Below are 17,158 nucleotides of genomic sequence, written 5' to 3' on the forward strand. Positions count from 1 at the left end.
GTGCCTGTCGCTGCTACCCTGGGACCGTTTCTCGGCCTGGCTGCACTGCGTGTGTGTGGTGGGCTTCGACCTGGAGCTGGGCCAGGCCGTGGAGGTACGTGAGGCGGAGGGAGCGCGGTGGCCGCCTGGCTTCGGCGGGGCGCCGCGCACGCCTCGGTGGGCTTGTGGGCACCGTTCCCTCCGGGGGCGGGCGGCTCTGCGGCAGGGCCCCGCCGGAATCGGGCACTTCCTCTGGTCCCGGTGTTGCACGGCAGCGGGGGAAGCTCGGCGGTGTTTCGAGAGAAATGTGATTGTGCAAAATCCCAAAAGGCGACTGAGGGGAGGGAGCGTGCTTCAGCGAGGTCTGACATAGCGGAGAGAGCGGGAGGGAGTGTTTTGTGGGAAAGCCTTTGCCAGCGAGACAGCTGTTACGGAGCGTGAGGTGAGTTTAATTATTTTCAAGCAACTGTTTTCATTATGCTGGTTGTCACGTCAGTGTGCCATTGTGAATTGTTTTCATCTCGTGCCAAGATTTGTATTAAATACATTATCAGCTTTCTTTATATACGAATAGCACTAACTTCCATGACATCTAGATGTTCAAGATTTTAAGAGTATAATAATAGCGTGAATGCAAGTAGTCTTCATAATTAACAGTTTTCTCCAGATCTCTAAGGTATGCAAATAAATTATCTAAATGTTTGAAGCATTTTCCTTGCACCATTAAATGAATGACAAGCTGTGATGATGTGTTAGTGACGTTGCCACAAACTGCAGGTTTTTTTAACTCCCTGCTGCTCTTTGCCATTTTGTGCAACAGGCAAACATCTATGAAATTGCATGGTGGAACTGTGTTAGGGAACTGATTGGGCTGAAAAATGAACTAGAAAGAATAATTATAATTTGGATCAGTTTCACGTCCTGTTTCACCATGTTCACCGCATGACTGTGCAGCAAACAGTTGATGTGCAGGGAAAAATGTCTTGTCTTTCTCTTTTTTTTTTTTTTTTTTTTTTTTTTAAAGTGGTGTTAGCATAAATGTATGGCAGACTGGCCTAAAATTCAACTAAGCTAGCTATTACGATATTTAAAATACATAATTGGTATGCATTATTGGCTTCAAGAGAAATGCAAATAAGAAACCAGCACACTGTGCTGATTATCTGAGTTATATTCGCCTGATATTATAAGGTGGTGTTAGCAATAAAGAAAAGAATTGCCTTAACCTGTGACTGAAGCAGATAATGTGCTCAGTGACTGAGGGAAGCACAAAGTAGCCTCTGTCTTGTCTGCAAACAACTGTTAACCATCCCATTAATTTTAGTTGAATGGACACATGAAATGAAACTTAAAATGTCTACATAACTGAGGCCTGAGTTTTTTCGGTTATGTTGCTGCAGGAGGAATAATTAGCTTCTAGTTTCAATTGGAATCCTTAACAATTAGGTTACTTAACAGTACAGAATATTAAAAGACACGGGAATGCAAAGCAAGCACTTCTGTGGTTGCGCACACACACACAAAAGATAATGTTTTATTTCTTTCTTGGAAACTACTTAGACAGAAGCAGCTCTTTGCTCAAATCTGCAATTCTAGAAGAAAGGTTTTATGACTGTGTTTGAGGGGAAGAGTTCCAAAGTAGTTGCCAAGGTTATATTTCCTCCAATAACCACACTTAATTTTTTTACCTACAAATTGGGCTTTTTTGCTTTATTTCCTGTCCAGCAAGTTAGATTATTATTTCTGGGGGGGAGTAAAATACACGTAAAGGACATTTAGATTATGGAGGCAAACATTTGGAAACTAGGAAGTGATGGTCTCCACTACTTCTGCTTCTTTGTGTCTCCCTTGCAGTCTTGTCTTTTCCCCTTTGCTTTTGTGCTTTTGATAGGCAGCTTCATCTTCAACACCTTCTGGTGATGAACAGCAGGCATAGCAGTAGCTCGCAGGAATGGTGTTCGTGGTCTTTTCAATTTGGATTTCTTTAGTAAGGTTGCTCAGAACATTGTGAAATCTGGTAAAACTTCACCTGGGCTGTGCTTACTTTCATTATCACTGCATCATTCTGACATGGCCACCCATGCAGGTCAGAAAGGCTGGGCAGATGTGACAGGATAGAGGTAACAGTTACAACTGTTTTTACTCCTCTTCCTTCGACTTCTGGGAAGATACACTGGCTAGTGAGGAAGAGGAGTATGAATTCAATTCTGGTCTGTACTCCAATCATCTGGCTAGATGCAGATCATTTCAGCATCATTCAACTGCTGAAAAAGGTACATTTGAGTGTATTGCTTAGCATAAGATAGCATAGGAAAATGTTAAGAGATTAAAAAAAGATGATAGGTTTACTAAATGCAGTATGCAGGTGTTTCACCCATATACCTACTTTTAGCTTTAGTTATACTAATAGTATGTTGTGTGCCTGGACATCATTGGATAGAGGACTGAGGGAAGAAGAAATGAATCGGGGACTTTATGGCCAGGGGACAGAAAGCCTGCTTAGTCAGAGACCAGCCAGTGGATATATTTATTGTTTTCTGTAGAGTAGGATAGCATTACATTATCAGGAGGTACATTAATTACATTCAGTCAAACAAGATTAACTTAGATAACTGGATGTTAGCGGTATGGTAATACGAGGACTGTAGACTAAGTGTTCTTGTGTTGAACTGATGTTCTTAGAGAAGTTCCCATCTATGAAAGCACTGAAACCTTTGAAACATAATGTTTGAATTTATGTTGAATTTCCTTTGCTTACAAGCTAGCCACCCATTTCAGTAGTTTTGAGGGTTTTTTTTGAGCAGCTTTTTAGATGAAATTTAAGTATCTCGGGTTTGTCCTCTTTCCTGTGTGTTCTTTTCTCACTTACTTGCATAGTCACTGATTTTGTACATCCTTTTTTTTTTTTTTGATTTTGTATCCTTTTTTTTTTTTTTTTTAATTATGGTGTTTCCGTATCTTATATTGTGTTGCATCGTTTTTGATTTCTCCATTGTAAAAATATATTAAATAAATGTACTTTTTTTTCTGTCAGTACAAATGTCATGGCTTTTTGAGTGTATTCCTTGAGCTTTCACAGTTCCCAGCTCTCATTTGGGGCCAATGTTCATCCTCCAAGAGTTAGTATTCAGATGGTGTTTTATATAGAGGGTGTTTTGAATTTCGATTACTCTCACCTAACTATCCGTTGCAACAGATTTCAGACAATAATGTGTTGTTGGCTTTCTGTGGAACAATCTACTGCATTTCGTATGTACAAGTTAAATCTAAAGGGTGTAATCTTGCTCTCCTTTGAGACCTGTTGCACCAGAAACCTCAAGTACTCTGAATCTTTTAATGTATCTGTATCGTCTCCAGCTGGCATCCAAAATACCTTGTAAAGATGGGTGATCAAGTTAGCTTAAAAGCATATGAAAAATAAGAACAGAGACGTAATATTAATAACTTACCATTGAAAATAGCCTAAGGCTAGGCAGGTGTTTGAGGGTTGTATCATAAAAATATTTAATAGAAGCTTACTGCTTATACCCAGTTTATTTTAAAATAAAATAATACTTTTTTCCTGTAGGTAATATATCCTCCACATTCAAAACTCTCAGATAAAGAGGTAAGTCATGGTTGCTGTAGAAGTATATAATTTGTTTTTAGTTTAGTAATTTCAGGAAATATAATGGCTCTCTTTTCTTTTCCCCACCCTTTAGAAAACCAATATTTGCTATTTGTCTTTTCCAGATTCTAATTCAGGTAAGTGCTTCCTTCACTCTGTAGTCATGTGTTGTTGGACTAAGCTATGTTAAAAAAGATAGAGGTTGACAGTATGAATTCATGTTTTTAGATTAAATACTTATATGAATATCTTAATATTACAATACAGAAAAGTTGGAAATAAGGTTAAGTATAAAACTGTAATTGCAGTAGGGTTGGAGAAATCTTTATTTTATGTAAATGAAATATCAGGAATGTGAATGTATAAGACCTTCCAGATGACACACATGCAGATGTTTCAGAATACTTTGTAAGTAAGGAATGAACACCTGAATCTTGCTTTTCAACAAAATAATAATATTGTCATAGTAGAGAGAACTGTAGGCACAGAATTTGAATGGTTTAATAAAGCAAATGGAAGGGATATGGAACCATCTACTCCTAATGGAGTAAATGTGTATTTTCTAAATTCTTGTAAGTGAAACTGACTTTTAAATTCAAAAGCATTTAGAAAGAACAGTTGTGAAGGGAAAACCTAGGCTATCTTTTATTTTCTCTTTTCTTGATGCTTCTGTTGCTGTGTGTGGTCCTGCTTGCTAAATTCTTCTTTAATCTAAACTTCTACTGTTCTGCTGCCAAAGAGAAATTGGAGGCATGTGGCTGATGACTTGGACCACCTGCAAAAAGATATGGCAGAAGTACATACACTTCCTTTAACATTTACTTCTTTACAAAAGTCAAAACCTGTAGTGACAGACTTGTTCCTATAACTGCTCTTACTCTGTACTTTTGGTTGCTCTGGAGCATAACAACTCTGATATGGGGTGATGCAGATGTGTGCTTTTAATATGTGTGTGAGCTCTCTCATGTAATTTTGTTGTCCCCAACGCGGGCTCGTTACCCGGTACGCAACACCGATTTACACACCAAGGCGAGGTATTTCCATTTCTTTTATTCTAGTTGGCGCAAAGTAGGGAGCTAGGTGGTAGCCCACAAAAGACTAGCTCTCCGATTATCAAAACTTCACGCTATTTATATTCTATCACCTATTGGTTAAATGATTCTCTCACTTCTTATGCTAATTAGTCCACATGCTCAGTCTTTCTCTTCTTTTGGGTCAGAGGGTTTCTTGAGTCAGTGGGACGTGAGTCGGTGGTCGTGATCTCCCCTTGTTGGAATTAACTCTCCTTCACCTTTAGTTTCATGCTTCAGCTGTTGCAGCCAAATTCCTGTGGTTTTGCTGATAAAACAAGTTATCTCCTAACAGCCTGATTTATACAAGCCAAGATGCCCTGGTTGTCCGAAATATTTGATTTATCTCCCTTGGGATTAGATGCCATGCCAAGTATTTACTTCGAACCTCCCCAACCTTGAATAGTTAACAAAGCACTGGACAAAATAATTGCAACATTAATCAATGGCAGCGTTCTGCAAACTTGCATCAATTTTACGAAGTATCTTGGCTAATTTTTCCTCTTTGTCTTAATGTCATTAAAATTAAGATATTTTCTCTGTTCTTGATATCCTGTATGTAAATAGAGGAAGAGCTTCTTTCTATTATTGAAAGAGAAGATGAGTTAACTGTATCTTCTTACTACTCTTGTTGTTAATGGTTATAAGTCTCCAGCCTTCAAAAGGTGTATTGACGGTACAAAATAATGCGTTAGGAACAAAGGCTGATTTTTTTTTTTTAATTTTTTTTTTTCCAAATAAGAGTGGTAATAAAGTTATTTTAGGCAGAATAGGTATATGTAAGGAGGGTTTACTTTCAGCAAGGAAAAAAACCCCACCTTTTTGCTTTTTATAATGTCCCTATTAAGAAGCTTTAGGTTCTTGATCGTTCTTGGTAGGCTGAAGTTTCAAATGATGTAGAGGGATTACCTATGTAAAACCTGCGTTCTAGAAATTAGCTGGGAGAGTATGCTATCTGTTACGATTTATTTTTTCATCATAGGCCATAATATAAAAGGAAAAGCTTTGTGTAATGTAGCAGTGAAGGAAATTATTAGCTTGCAGCTAAATTTGACATCAGTCTTTCCTAGGTTTTCATGGCTCAAAAGATTAATTCAACTTTTTTTTCCTCTTACAAGTATGAATAGATACCATTCTGGGACTTGTAGTGGCTATGAAAGGAGGGGGAAAACTTGATTTTATCAGGTACTAGATCATGACACTTTTTGTGTTTTTAAGCTAAGTTTCCTAGTACAGTTATCTTTAAAATAATGCTTTTGCCTTTTCTGCTTGGAAAGTTGAAGAAAGAACAGACATTTACCAGCCTTTTCAAATTCTACATACCGGAATAGCTTGTTACATAAGAAGCTGTCATATTCTGAATAATATTTCAATATATTAATGATTAAGGGTAATTTACTTCTAGGTCTTCTGTGTATAGCTTTTTATAATAGCTTTTTTTTTGCTTTGGATGAAGGGAACTAGCTATGAAAACTTGGAGCAGATATTTAGTGCTTTGTTATTGGCATGTGCAGTAGGTTTTTTTGTTATGATTGGATCCATATTGCTAAGCACTTGCTTGAGTTACCTGTTTGAATTAGATGGTTATCCCATCATACAATGTTTTGCTACTGTTGGTTTTGTCTCCATGCATTGTGGGTTTCCTGCTGCAACTTCAAGGGGTTCTAAGACTCAGACCTGAATGCTCTGAACGCGTCGGTATTAATCCACACTGCCAGTTGCACAGCCAGTGAATTTGGCTGAGGGTTTGGGCTGTCTGTGGTTTCTGTAGCAGTACGTATGTGGCTGAAAGAGAAGATGAAATTGAGCTTTTAAGTCTGAATAATAGTTATCTGGAGAATGGAGCTCTACCTTACTGTTTAGTCAATTAGCACTGGCTGATGTAAGACAGGACAGCTGTGAAGAGTTCAGATGATCAGTAGTGACTTCATTATTTTTTGTCCTGGAGGTCTTTGCAAGTTATATCCAAAAGCTGTAAGAGCAAAGCACTGATGAAGAAGTTAGATTCAATATGGAGAAGCAAGTGTCCTTTGCCAGCTGGAAACTTACTGCTATAACAGTAGCTGTAAGTTTAAGTCGATTGGTTTTTCTAGTCACTTACATGAGAAATTAATTTTGATAGAAATGAAGGGAAGCTTCACTCCTTGGGAGAATTACTGGGAAGTAATACTCAGTTTCACTCAGTTTTCTGCAGTTAGTTTTGCAACTTTCAAAAATACTGAGCTGTAGGCCTGCATGTGGAGTTATAAGAGATCAACATAATACACACTTGTGATGTGACTTATGTATGAACTGTTTGGCGTCAAAAAAAGGTTAAGTGCAGTCATTCAACAGAGAAATGACATGTGGTTAAGATAATCAGAACTATACAGGCAGACCAATAAAATGTGTAATAACAGTAGGAGGACAGCCATTAGTAGAGCTGTTTCAGGACATGACAGTCTAATAAACTCACTGTGAGGCAGTGACTTTTTTTCTTTTCTTGTTGAAGGTAGGCTATTTATTGTTGCCAAAGGTGCCAAATTGTTCACTTATAAAAATATAGATGGTTACAATAGCAGTGCAAGATAAATGAACCAAAACTATTTTACCTTTGGCTATAGACAAGTCCTCATGTTAAAGAAGGCTCAAACTCAGAATACTGTCTATTTTGTTGTTTATCTCTTCCCCCTATGTAGGTTGTCTTGGGGACACACAGTTTTGTTTTAGATTTCGACGGTCTCCTGGAAGGAAAGTCTCATTGTGTTGTTTTCTGGACCAATTGGATAGAGACCTACCAGTTTACTTAAAGGTTGGAAATAAGAGAAAATGAAGTTAATTTCTTCTGGGTAATGTTAATTTATGGGTCTTCATGCTTAAATTTAATGCTTGAAAAACAAAAACTCTGAACTGGATGTCCTGAAAGACAAAGCTCAACAAATGTTTTTTGTAGCATGTCACTATCATAATAATTAGCATGTCACTATCATAATAATTAACTAATAATTAGTTCCGTTAACTATTCTTTAAGTTTTCTTACTATGGGTTTTGGACTGCAAGGAATTACATTGATGAGCAGACCTGTTTTGTTACTGAATAGCAACCTGTAGATGAAATTGTAAAAACCATTACCTTACTGGAAATCTGAAGTGCTTTATAACTTTAAAAAAAAAAAAAAAAGTTGAGGTGTGTGTGTCTGTTTCCACCCTTCATTTTTTGAAGATGGAGCAGTTATCTAAAAGAGGAAGTGGCCAAAAAGTTGTTCTCAGCATGTCCTTATGGAATATTGAGGCCTCTAACTATGCTAGTGGGAGTCTGATTTTCAAACTCAATTTAGATCTGTTTATGTGGCAAATACTTGAATTCCTGCTTGTAGGAAGGATGAAGAAGATGTTTTATCTTTGAAATGTGAGAGCATGCTTCCTTAATACTCCAAGAATCTTTTATAAAACTAATACATTGAAAGACTAGTTTTTATCTTTTCAAGTCAGGGCTGTAAGGTTTTTAACTGCAAAAATCTTTAGTGCTACTTTGCAAAATTATGAGTGTTGATTTATTCCTCAGGAAATTAATTCTGTTTTTGCCTTCATGGTGTGTCAGGAGAATGTAGATATAAAAATAGTAAAGCCAGAAAGCACAGTTGTTTCCACACACTGGCGTTTTCTCTTTGAAGTACTTATTTAAAAAAAAAAAAGCCAATAAACCTTTTATAATAATAATAATAATCCTTCTAGTTTATTGTATCTAGTCAACTTTGGAGCTTGCAGGGAAATAAGCTTTTAAAAAGCATATTGAATGCTTCAGAAAGAAGGGCAGTATCAGGTTGTTGCGCTGAATTCTTTCCTTTCTTTCGCAGAAAGATCCAGCATATTACTACGGCTATGTATATTTCAGACAAGTTCGAGACAAATCATTAAAAAGAGGCTACTTCCAGAAGGTAATTTCAGTTCTTTTAGGAAAATATTAATTCGGAAATTAATTATTTTTCAGTGACCTCAAAGGAGCAGGAAGAATATCTTGCTCTCTTAACTAAATTCATTGTTGATTTATAGTAAATTGGTCTAATTTTATATCAGCTATGCTATGTTCCAGCTGCACAGTCAAAACAAATTTTTTTTTTGTTAAAAACAAAAAGTTGGGAACTTTTGGGAGTTGTTTGTTTGCAGTTGCCTGTAGTCAAATGTGTGGTTGGCTTGTGTGTGTGAGAAAAATCACACTTGATGTTCTCTGAGGATAACCAGTAGAACTGAGGAAAAGGGTTAACTTAAAATTGTATTTTTTGTTTTGTTACTTTTTATTCCAGTCACTGGTCCTCATCAGCAAACTACCTTATGTCCATCTCTTTCGCACCATGCTTAAGCAAATAGCACCAGAATACTTTGAAAAAAGTGAAGCTTTCCTGGAAGCAGGTAGTGGTACTATTATGTTGTTCTGGAAGAGCTCCTATAATATCACATACTTCTTCTGGAGAAATAACAAACACCGCTGTCACATTCTAGTTTGCATTTCTGTCTTCTTGCAGGGTAGAGGGTTGAAACTTTAGCAAACTGGCTTGATTTCTACATCATTGAACAGAGCTAATCTAGGGTTGGACTCAATGATCTTAAAGGTCTTTTCCAACCTAAATGATTCTATGATTCTAATTTTGGATACTGCATGGGAGAGTTGAAGCTCCCCCCCCAAGAAACATCTAGGATTTTGTCGTATGTTTTAGGACCAGCTGTTCAGCACAAGTAGCTGATGGCAATTCTTAATTTGCACTCTTCACAAATTGAGTCCCTTTGGGTATTCTGACAACTTCTGTTAAGCAACTGTACAAATGTCATCTTGAGTGCAGGGTTTTTTGTGTGGGTGGTTATTTTGTTTGTTTGGTTTGTTTGGTGTCGGGTTGTTGAGGTTTTTTTGGGGTTTTTTGACCAAAGAGAAAAAGCAACAGAGCAGCACTGGTAACAGGTGCTTCAGCCTTAGTTGTAGAACTTTAAGAGCCAGAGAGGGCCAAATGGGAAAGTTATTTGCTCTTTGCCTGGAAGTGCTGTGTTCTTTTTACTGTGTCTGCTCTATACAAGATAACGTGTCTTTGTGCTTTCACTGAGCAGCAATTTGTGGAAATGATTCTTGATGAAGGAATTGTATTTTTTAATCACCTGTAGATAAACAGTTTTTTTTGACAGGTTGTATTATGAACAAAATAAGGTCTGCAGAAACCACTAGAATTAATAATTATATTCATAATTGTTTACAACAAAATGCTGAAAAACTTCCTAGCCAAGCTAGAAAGCTAGCTTTTCCCTCAACTACTTGTGTTTATCTGTTCTGCTGTAGCTAATGTACATAAATGTATGTTCTTTTCAAAGTTTCTTAATATGTACTTTCATGGTTTCTCAACATTTCTTCAACTAATTGCAAGTCTAGTTGCTACAAAAAATGGAAGACAAGAGGATACTATTTTCTTGAAATGAAAACCTTTATAGTTCTAATGAAATGATACATTAAGAATGTCAAAAAGGCTGTAAAACTTTAGAGTATAGAGTGATCAAGAGATAAGTAGAAATGTTGTGGGCTGTCAGCACTAATTTAAAATTGCAGTGTGCACAAAGGTGACTGCAATATCATGGGTTATAGCATATATAAACTAGTTCTAAATTATACTCTTTTTAAGTTTGTAGTGATGTTGATCGTTGGCCACCACCAATTCCAGGGAAAATACTGCATTTGCCTATTATGGGTATTATAATGAAGGTAAATACTCCTGCACTTTTCTCTGAGGGTGTTTTCCCCTCCGTTTACTGTATAGGTACTGTATTCTGCTTTGTTTTCAGTGTCTCATACTTCAGAACAGGAATACATGTATACTCCACTCCAGAGTGAAGGTCCGGGAGATCTTGATTAGGTTCCTTGATTGGGGGGAGGAGGGGAGGATCTTTTATGGTGCATAGGTTAATATGTAATTTTTGTAGATATTAAAAAGGTGTTTCAGTACAACTACTAATTGCAGTGTCTATATTATCCTTCTGGAATATGCATTCTAGGAGACTTTAATGCTAATTATATTTGTCAAATCAAACATTAAATAACACTTGAAAATACTGAGAGTTAAGTTGTAGTCAAGCAAATTAAATATATTGATGAAAATCATTCTTGTTACTGAAGTTTGACAAGTAAAAATCTTTTTTGGCCACACCAGAAATTAATTTCTTGGTCTGTTGATAATTTTCAATGAAAGTGAAATATGTCTTAAGAAAGCTATTAGAGAAGTTATATCTAGTGCATGGGGAGAAACTGTAGAGGTTAAATGGTGGCTAAGAACTGGGCCTCTGGGAGCCATAGCATCTTCATATGAAATGCAATTAAATGGATTTGATGGATCCAGAGGTTACAGTTGGAAGTACATTCTTAGCAGATACTCTCAAGTTTATGGCTAGATGCATGTGCATCACGAGGGAGAGGAAGGAGAAGTTTTTGAAGCTGTTCTGGAGGCACAAATTTAATAAAGCAGTGTTCTGGATGCTGAATGATAATGATGAGTGTCAGATATGTCTTGTTTGGGTATTGCCTGCATTTATCTCATCAGTAATTCTTATCCATGAGAGTCGAAATTGCGTTCGTAAACTGAGTGAAGCCGTAATTACCATCTTCAGTATTATTGTCCCTGGTTTTTTTACACTGTTTGGGCAGTCAGTTTTAATTGTTGTGTATAAATTACATCCACTTGTGCACACCAACTTCCAATATGATTAAATTTGTGGTACTCAAGACTTACAGATGCAGATTGTGAGGTCAGAAAAAGATATTTATGTTGTTCAGTATATTTGGATTCTGCCTCATACCCACCAGGATGTCTGATGTTTTAGGAGAGGATTTTTTCTAAAAGTAATTCTATACCACCTTAAAACCCCGTAACCTTATTTCGGATCGTTCTCTCCAACATTTAAATGTATTCTTATTGAAATTATTGTAATAGTTGTGACTAATGTTATCAATAGTCTTTTTTAACTGAACTACAATTTTCATATTCTAACATTCAATGTGCAATGTAGTACTAAATAGTATTGCATATTGATTCCTGTAGCAATGATCTGTAGTCTTTAGCAATGTACTTATTGTTACGTGGATGTTCTGTAGAGTAAGTTAAGCATGATACTACAGTATATTCTCTTTAAATGTTACATCTTGTCTGTAAATCAGCATTTTAAGTCTCTGTTGAATTCGATACAAGGAAAAAAAGTCTGTCTTTTTCTTTCAAAGTTGCGGATTCCAACATACCGTGACAAGCCTGGAACAACGCCAATAGTACAGAATATACACCAGGTAGAGATTAGATACTTCTATTGTGTATAACCCCAAGACAAAGCTAAATACCTGCCTTCATTCTTTTACTTTGAACTTGTTCATAAAAGATTGGTAGCAAATCCTCACGTACTTAGAATTCACAGTCTTTGAAACTTTGAGTGGAGGAGTCTAGAGTTGGATTCTTCATAGAAAAGGTATTTTAACGCAGTTACCCCAAGTACTTTAGGAGAGAATTATCCAGCTTCTGGAAGAGGATTGTTGGCTGACAAAATTACTGAACTTGAACATCCTTTTAATGGGTGAAACTCTAATAAACTAGGGGTTTTTTTGAGGATGAAAACCGAATTAAAAATCTTTAGGCATAAAAGATGGATATAAAACAAATCTGCCTGTGCCTTCATGTGCTGCATGGCTGTTGTTTAAAACGGTTTCAGTATTTTCTATCTTTTCTGGCTATAAGTGGTGTATGTGTTGGGGGAAATCTTGCTTTTAGCACACAAAAATAGGTAACTTGTGGAGATAATGTACATACTGCAGTAGTACAGTAGTGGTAAATAATTAGGGTATATACCATCTACCGTCTGTAAGCATTTAAGGGAAACTATTTCATTTAATATCTAGGTATTCTGATGACTAAAAAACAAGCATTGCGATGTCTTTTAGGCAGATGCTCAGATCTCTGTGGCTTTACCGACTGTTCATGAAGTAGATCTTTTCAGGTAGGTGTTTGGACTGATTGATTCCTAGTTGTGAATTCCCACAAGTCAAAGATTTATGATTCCATAACACGTATCTCATGGCTTTCAAGCTAACATTTATCAGTATTGTTTTTAATATTTTTAATATTCTTTTTCTGTAGAGCTGGCTAAAAAACAATTCAGGCTGAAAACATGCAGGCTGAAACTGCAATAAATAAACAAGTTTATTAAATGCTCCATTTTACAAGAGTATTTTATATTTTTCAAATGACTATTAAATACTACTGCAGACTTTCTTTTTATCCAGTTCTTAATCAAATACAATCAAATTTCTTCTGGTTATGTTAAGTGTATTAAAATACCTCAATCTGTTTTTAGGTGTTTCTGTCCAGTGTTCTTTCACATTCAGATGCTTTGGGAACTAGTACTGCTAGGAGAACCACTTGTCGTGATGGCACCGTCACCGTCAGAATCTTCAGAAACCGTGTTGGCATTGGTTAGGTAAATGTAGTGGAGCTTCCTAGCTAATGACCAAGTGAGTCATTGTGGATTGCAGCTGAGTGCAACTTCATTTGATCTGAATATAACAAAGCACTACAAATTTTAGAATTGCTTGTTTCTTTAATGAAATTTTGCATTGTATACATAAAACAAGCTTATACTCTTTCTACCTTGCAGTTGTATTTCACCATTAAAGTACTGCAGTGATTTCAGGCCATATTTTACCATACATGACAGTGAATTCAAAGAATATACAACTCGCACACAAGCCCCGTAAGTAAATCAAACTTTGTTGTGAAGGTGTTGCTCAAAGCCACTCATAACCATAAATCTGTTTTTAAGATACTGCTTAACTATTCTGAATTTCTATCATTAGAGAATACATTTAGATGCCTTATTTATAATATTTATCTTACAGAGTGCAGTAGTTAGCTGTTTTAAGTTTTCACTCCAGTTAGATAGGATAAAGAAGTTATGAAACAATGTCATAATTAAACTGCATTTGAGCTTCATAGGATACTTGTGTACAGAATAAGTAAAACTGCAAATATGAAAGTGGGAGAAAGTTTTGCTTTTCAATAAGGGTTTGTCTATGCAATACCAGCTCCATAGTAGCTCCTTGGGAAATTGTTCTTTAATTGTTTTTATTTTTAAGCAATGACTAAACAAAGTGACTTCTAGAATTCAACATCCATACAGCTGTTTTGTGAAGTTAATCCAGTCGGTGTCCTAGTTGAGACAATAATTTTAAAAAGTAAATATCTCTTCACTAAATCTGTTAGAAAAATGTTGTAAATAATTCAGAAATTAAAACTCTTTTTTTAAGAGCGTGAGTCTACAAAAACGATTCTGTTTGAAACTGCTTTAAGGACACACTTTTCTCCCATTTTTTTTTTTTTTTTTTTTTTTTTAAATCCTGCTCTTATTTTGAGAGCACACACCTCCAATATTTCTTATTATGTGTTATTTAAATGCAACTTGATTTGGGAATGGAGTGCCTGTGTTAGATTCACTGATCTCTTTATAAACAAATTTCTTCTAATGTCTGAACAGGCAGTGGTTGTTGTGTTGGGTTTTCTGTTTCTTTTGTTGGTTTTTTACTGTATTTTTCCTCTCAACGAAAGCATTGCCAGAGATACAGCAGTGGAAAAACCTATAAACATAGGCATTATGTTTCAGATTGTATTCCATGGGAATGGTTATGCAGTATGTAATTTAATTTCTGAAAATAATTCCATGAAGAATTTGGTTAAACTTTAGTAACCCATGTTTAAAAATTGCATCTGTTCCTCTGTAGCAAAATAGAAAGGTTGTTCAGTACATATGTTAGTATTTGAAGTAGAGCTAGAATTGCTCTGGCTTTCTTACAGTAAACAAAAAAATTTGAAAGATTGGAAATAGGCTCTTAAAGCAGTGGCTCTAGGAAGAGGAAGAATCCAGATGATACAGATTTTGTGTATTTTATTACCTTTAGCGAGAGGGGAGCAAGGAGTATTTTTCATCTTGATGTTTTGACTTACCGTGCCTTTTCAGAAATTACTTCAGTGGTTTAAAATCAGAATTGGTTCCCGTAAATATGATAGATTAAGGTTCCTAGAAGTGACCAAGTAGCTTACCAAATCTTGCTATTATATCACCAGTAGCTGTGAAACAAGATTCCTCCTGATTTGCTATCAGTTTCCCTTGACCTGGAGAATTACTATTTTTTTGTGTGTGTGTAAATGAAAGCCTTACTTGACTTTAACTCTCAGTCTTTAACCCTCCAGTTAGTGAAGGGATGTCAATTTGTGTACATTGGTCCAAACCAATAGTGTGTGAAACTTGCTTTTTGGTTCACACAAAATAGGCATGATAAGATTTAATAGTTGTGTTAAGTTAGGCTTGACTTGATCCATTTCTAGGGAGAAGGAGAGTTCCTATTGTTTGGGTTCTTTTGAGACTCAGTTTGTTTCTTACATTGATTCTTATGACCTGACCATGAAAAGAACATAAGATAAAACATCATAAATCGATTTTTTCAGAGTACAACAAAGGAATCTGTTGAGACCCTTTTTATGGATGCTGGTCTTTATCATTGTTTTGGAAGAAAGACTGTAAATCTTGTATGGTAACACTGAAAAAGTCATGAACAACATTTGCAAATCCCAATGAATTTAAATCAGTAATGCAAATGAGTTTAACAGGGTACTAGAAACAGCAAAAAAAAATCATGAAACTGAATTCAAATGAGTGGGGAAAAATACATAATATCTGGAATAAAATGTTTTCAGGTGAACATACTTGAACAGCAGTAGGACTCAGAAGTGATTTTTCTGGTGAAGGTTGAGTCAGTGACAAGCAAGAAAAGACTTCTGAGAAACTGATACAATTTCGTGCTGCTCATTCTAAGATGGAATGGAGAGATGTCTGGGCTATGGAAATAGCTATTTTCATCATATTAAGCTACAGAGCTGTGTGATCAGATTTTTGTCCTATCTGTGAATGCCTAATGAGTTTATATATATATTTATAATTAGCAAGTGGAGGGAGGAATGAAAGTCAGAAATGTTTGTAGGTTAACATAGAAATTGATGCCCAATTGCCACCATGATATAGCTGGAAGAATTGAATAAAAATTTAAAGAAAGATTACTTCTTGTATTTCTTCCCACCTTGCCTTGAGAAACAGGAAACTTAACGCTTTCTGTACACCATCCTTAAAATTTGGGATTTTTAAAACCAATCTGAAGAAATGATGATAATGTATTTTTAATATGGCAGTTCCAATGTGGCTTGCATTTATACTCTCTCCTTAGCTAATGTTTGCCTGCAAAGTGGATGGCAGCCGCTCTTCTGAAAAATATGTTAGTATTTCATCACGTTAGTGCTATAAATCCCAAATTCTGAAGCCCTGTGCTCTTACTGCTTCTTGTTCTCTGGGTGCCCCTATGCATCCTTGAAGCCAGATTCTAAGCACAGAGTAGACAGAAAAACCTGACAGGTTGTAAGCTTGGGCGCAATGCTATTAATATGGTTGTACTTCATCACTTCATAACTGCTTTTTAACAAAGAACACTGAAGTGTTGGAAAGGAAATAGGATATTAAGTGTCCCTTTTAATTTTGTCATCTGAGCAGTAGCTTTACTGAGAAGTCTCATACAAACAGCAGTCATGTTGACATACACATTCAAGTACTGAGGGTTTGTTATAATCAAAACTTGAAAAGTAGCAATTTGTCTTTCAAATATGAGTCAGATTTCTGCTCATTTAAAAAAAAACGGATAATAAATCAGATAATACCCTGTTCTCATCATTGCAAATGGGCAGAATTTAGCCAGGAGTCTAAGCAGAAGATGTCACTTTTATTCTCCACTACCGTTTTGACTTTAAGATACATCTGTCTTGCTATTTTCTAAAACTTAAAAACCTTGATAAACGTACTGTGCTCTTACATGCCACTTAAAATGCAACTCGTAAATACAAAAGGAAAATAATTTCAAGTTAAGAATTAAAGTTGACCTTTTGTATTCGTTAAGACAGAAGCTCTTACTGTCATATTTTGAACATTGTCATTATTTTTCTAGACCATCTGTCATCCTAGGGGTGACGAATCCTTTTTTTGCTAAAACACTTCAGCACTGGCCTCACATTATCCGAATTGGAGATATTAAACTTCCAGGTAAAGTACAAATATCTTCTATAATCATGTTGTTGTGGTTTAACCCGGCAGGCAGCTAAACACCAAACAGCCGTTCGCTCACTCCTTCCCACCTCCCAGTGGGGTGGGGGAGAGAATCGGAAAAAAAAAAGTAAAATTTGTGGGTTGAGATAAAGACAGTTTAATAGGACAGAAAAGTAAGGGGAAAATAATAATAATAATAATGGTAAAAGAATATACAAAACAAGTGATGCACAAGCCAATTGCTCACCACTCACTGACTGATGCCCAGCCAGTCCCCGAGCAGCAGCCCCCCCAGCCAGCTTTCCCCCAGTTTATGTACTGAGCATGATGTCCCACGGTATGGAATGTCCCTTTGGCCAGTTGGGGTCAGCTGT

At 36.2% G+C, this 17,158-nt stretch overlaps 1 protein-coding gene across 1 annotated transcript in view; it reads left to right on the forward strand.

Annotated features, from left to right (window-relative positions):
- Position 1: 1 nt before the first annotated feature.
- DENND6A (DENN domain containing 6A) overlaps positions 2-17,158 on the forward strand; it is a gene marked incomplete at its 5' end in the record, with an annotated part of 32,706 nt that continues 15,549 nt past the window's right edge. Inside the window, 12 exons of the mRNA XM_009284567.2 lie at positions 2-94; positions 3,548-3,586; positions 3,681-3,723; positions 7,335-7,447; positions 8,492-8,572; positions 8,939-9,044; positions 10,295-10,374; positions 11,881-11,943; positions 12,589-12,644; positions 13,002-13,124; positions 13,302-13,397; positions 16,687-16,781. Of these exons, the coding sequence (XP_009282842.1) occupies positions 2-94; positions 3,548-3,586; positions 3,681-3,723; positions 7,335-7,447; positions 8,492-8,572; positions 8,939-9,044; positions 10,295-10,374; positions 11,881-11,943; positions 12,589-12,644; positions 13,002-13,124; positions 13,302-13,397; positions 16,687-16,781 (988 nt within the window). The remainder of the gene's footprint in view (positions 95-3,547; positions 3,587-3,680; positions 3,724-7,334; positions 7,448-8,491; positions 8,573-8,938; positions 9,045-10,294; positions 10,375-11,880; positions 11,944-12,588; positions 12,645-13,001; positions 13,125-13,301; positions 13,398-16,686; positions 16,782-17,158) is intronic.

The sequence above is a fragment of the Aptenodytes forsteri genome, unplaced genomic scaffold (genome assembly GCF_000699145.1).
Source record: "Aptenodytes forsteri isolate BGI_AS27 unplaced genomic scaffold, ASM69914v1 Scaffold53, whole genome shotgun sequence".
In the NCBI taxonomy this organism is placed as follows: domain Eukaryota; kingdom Metazoa; phylum Chordata; class Aves; order Sphenisciformes; family Spheniscidae; genus Aptenodytes; species Aptenodytes forsteri.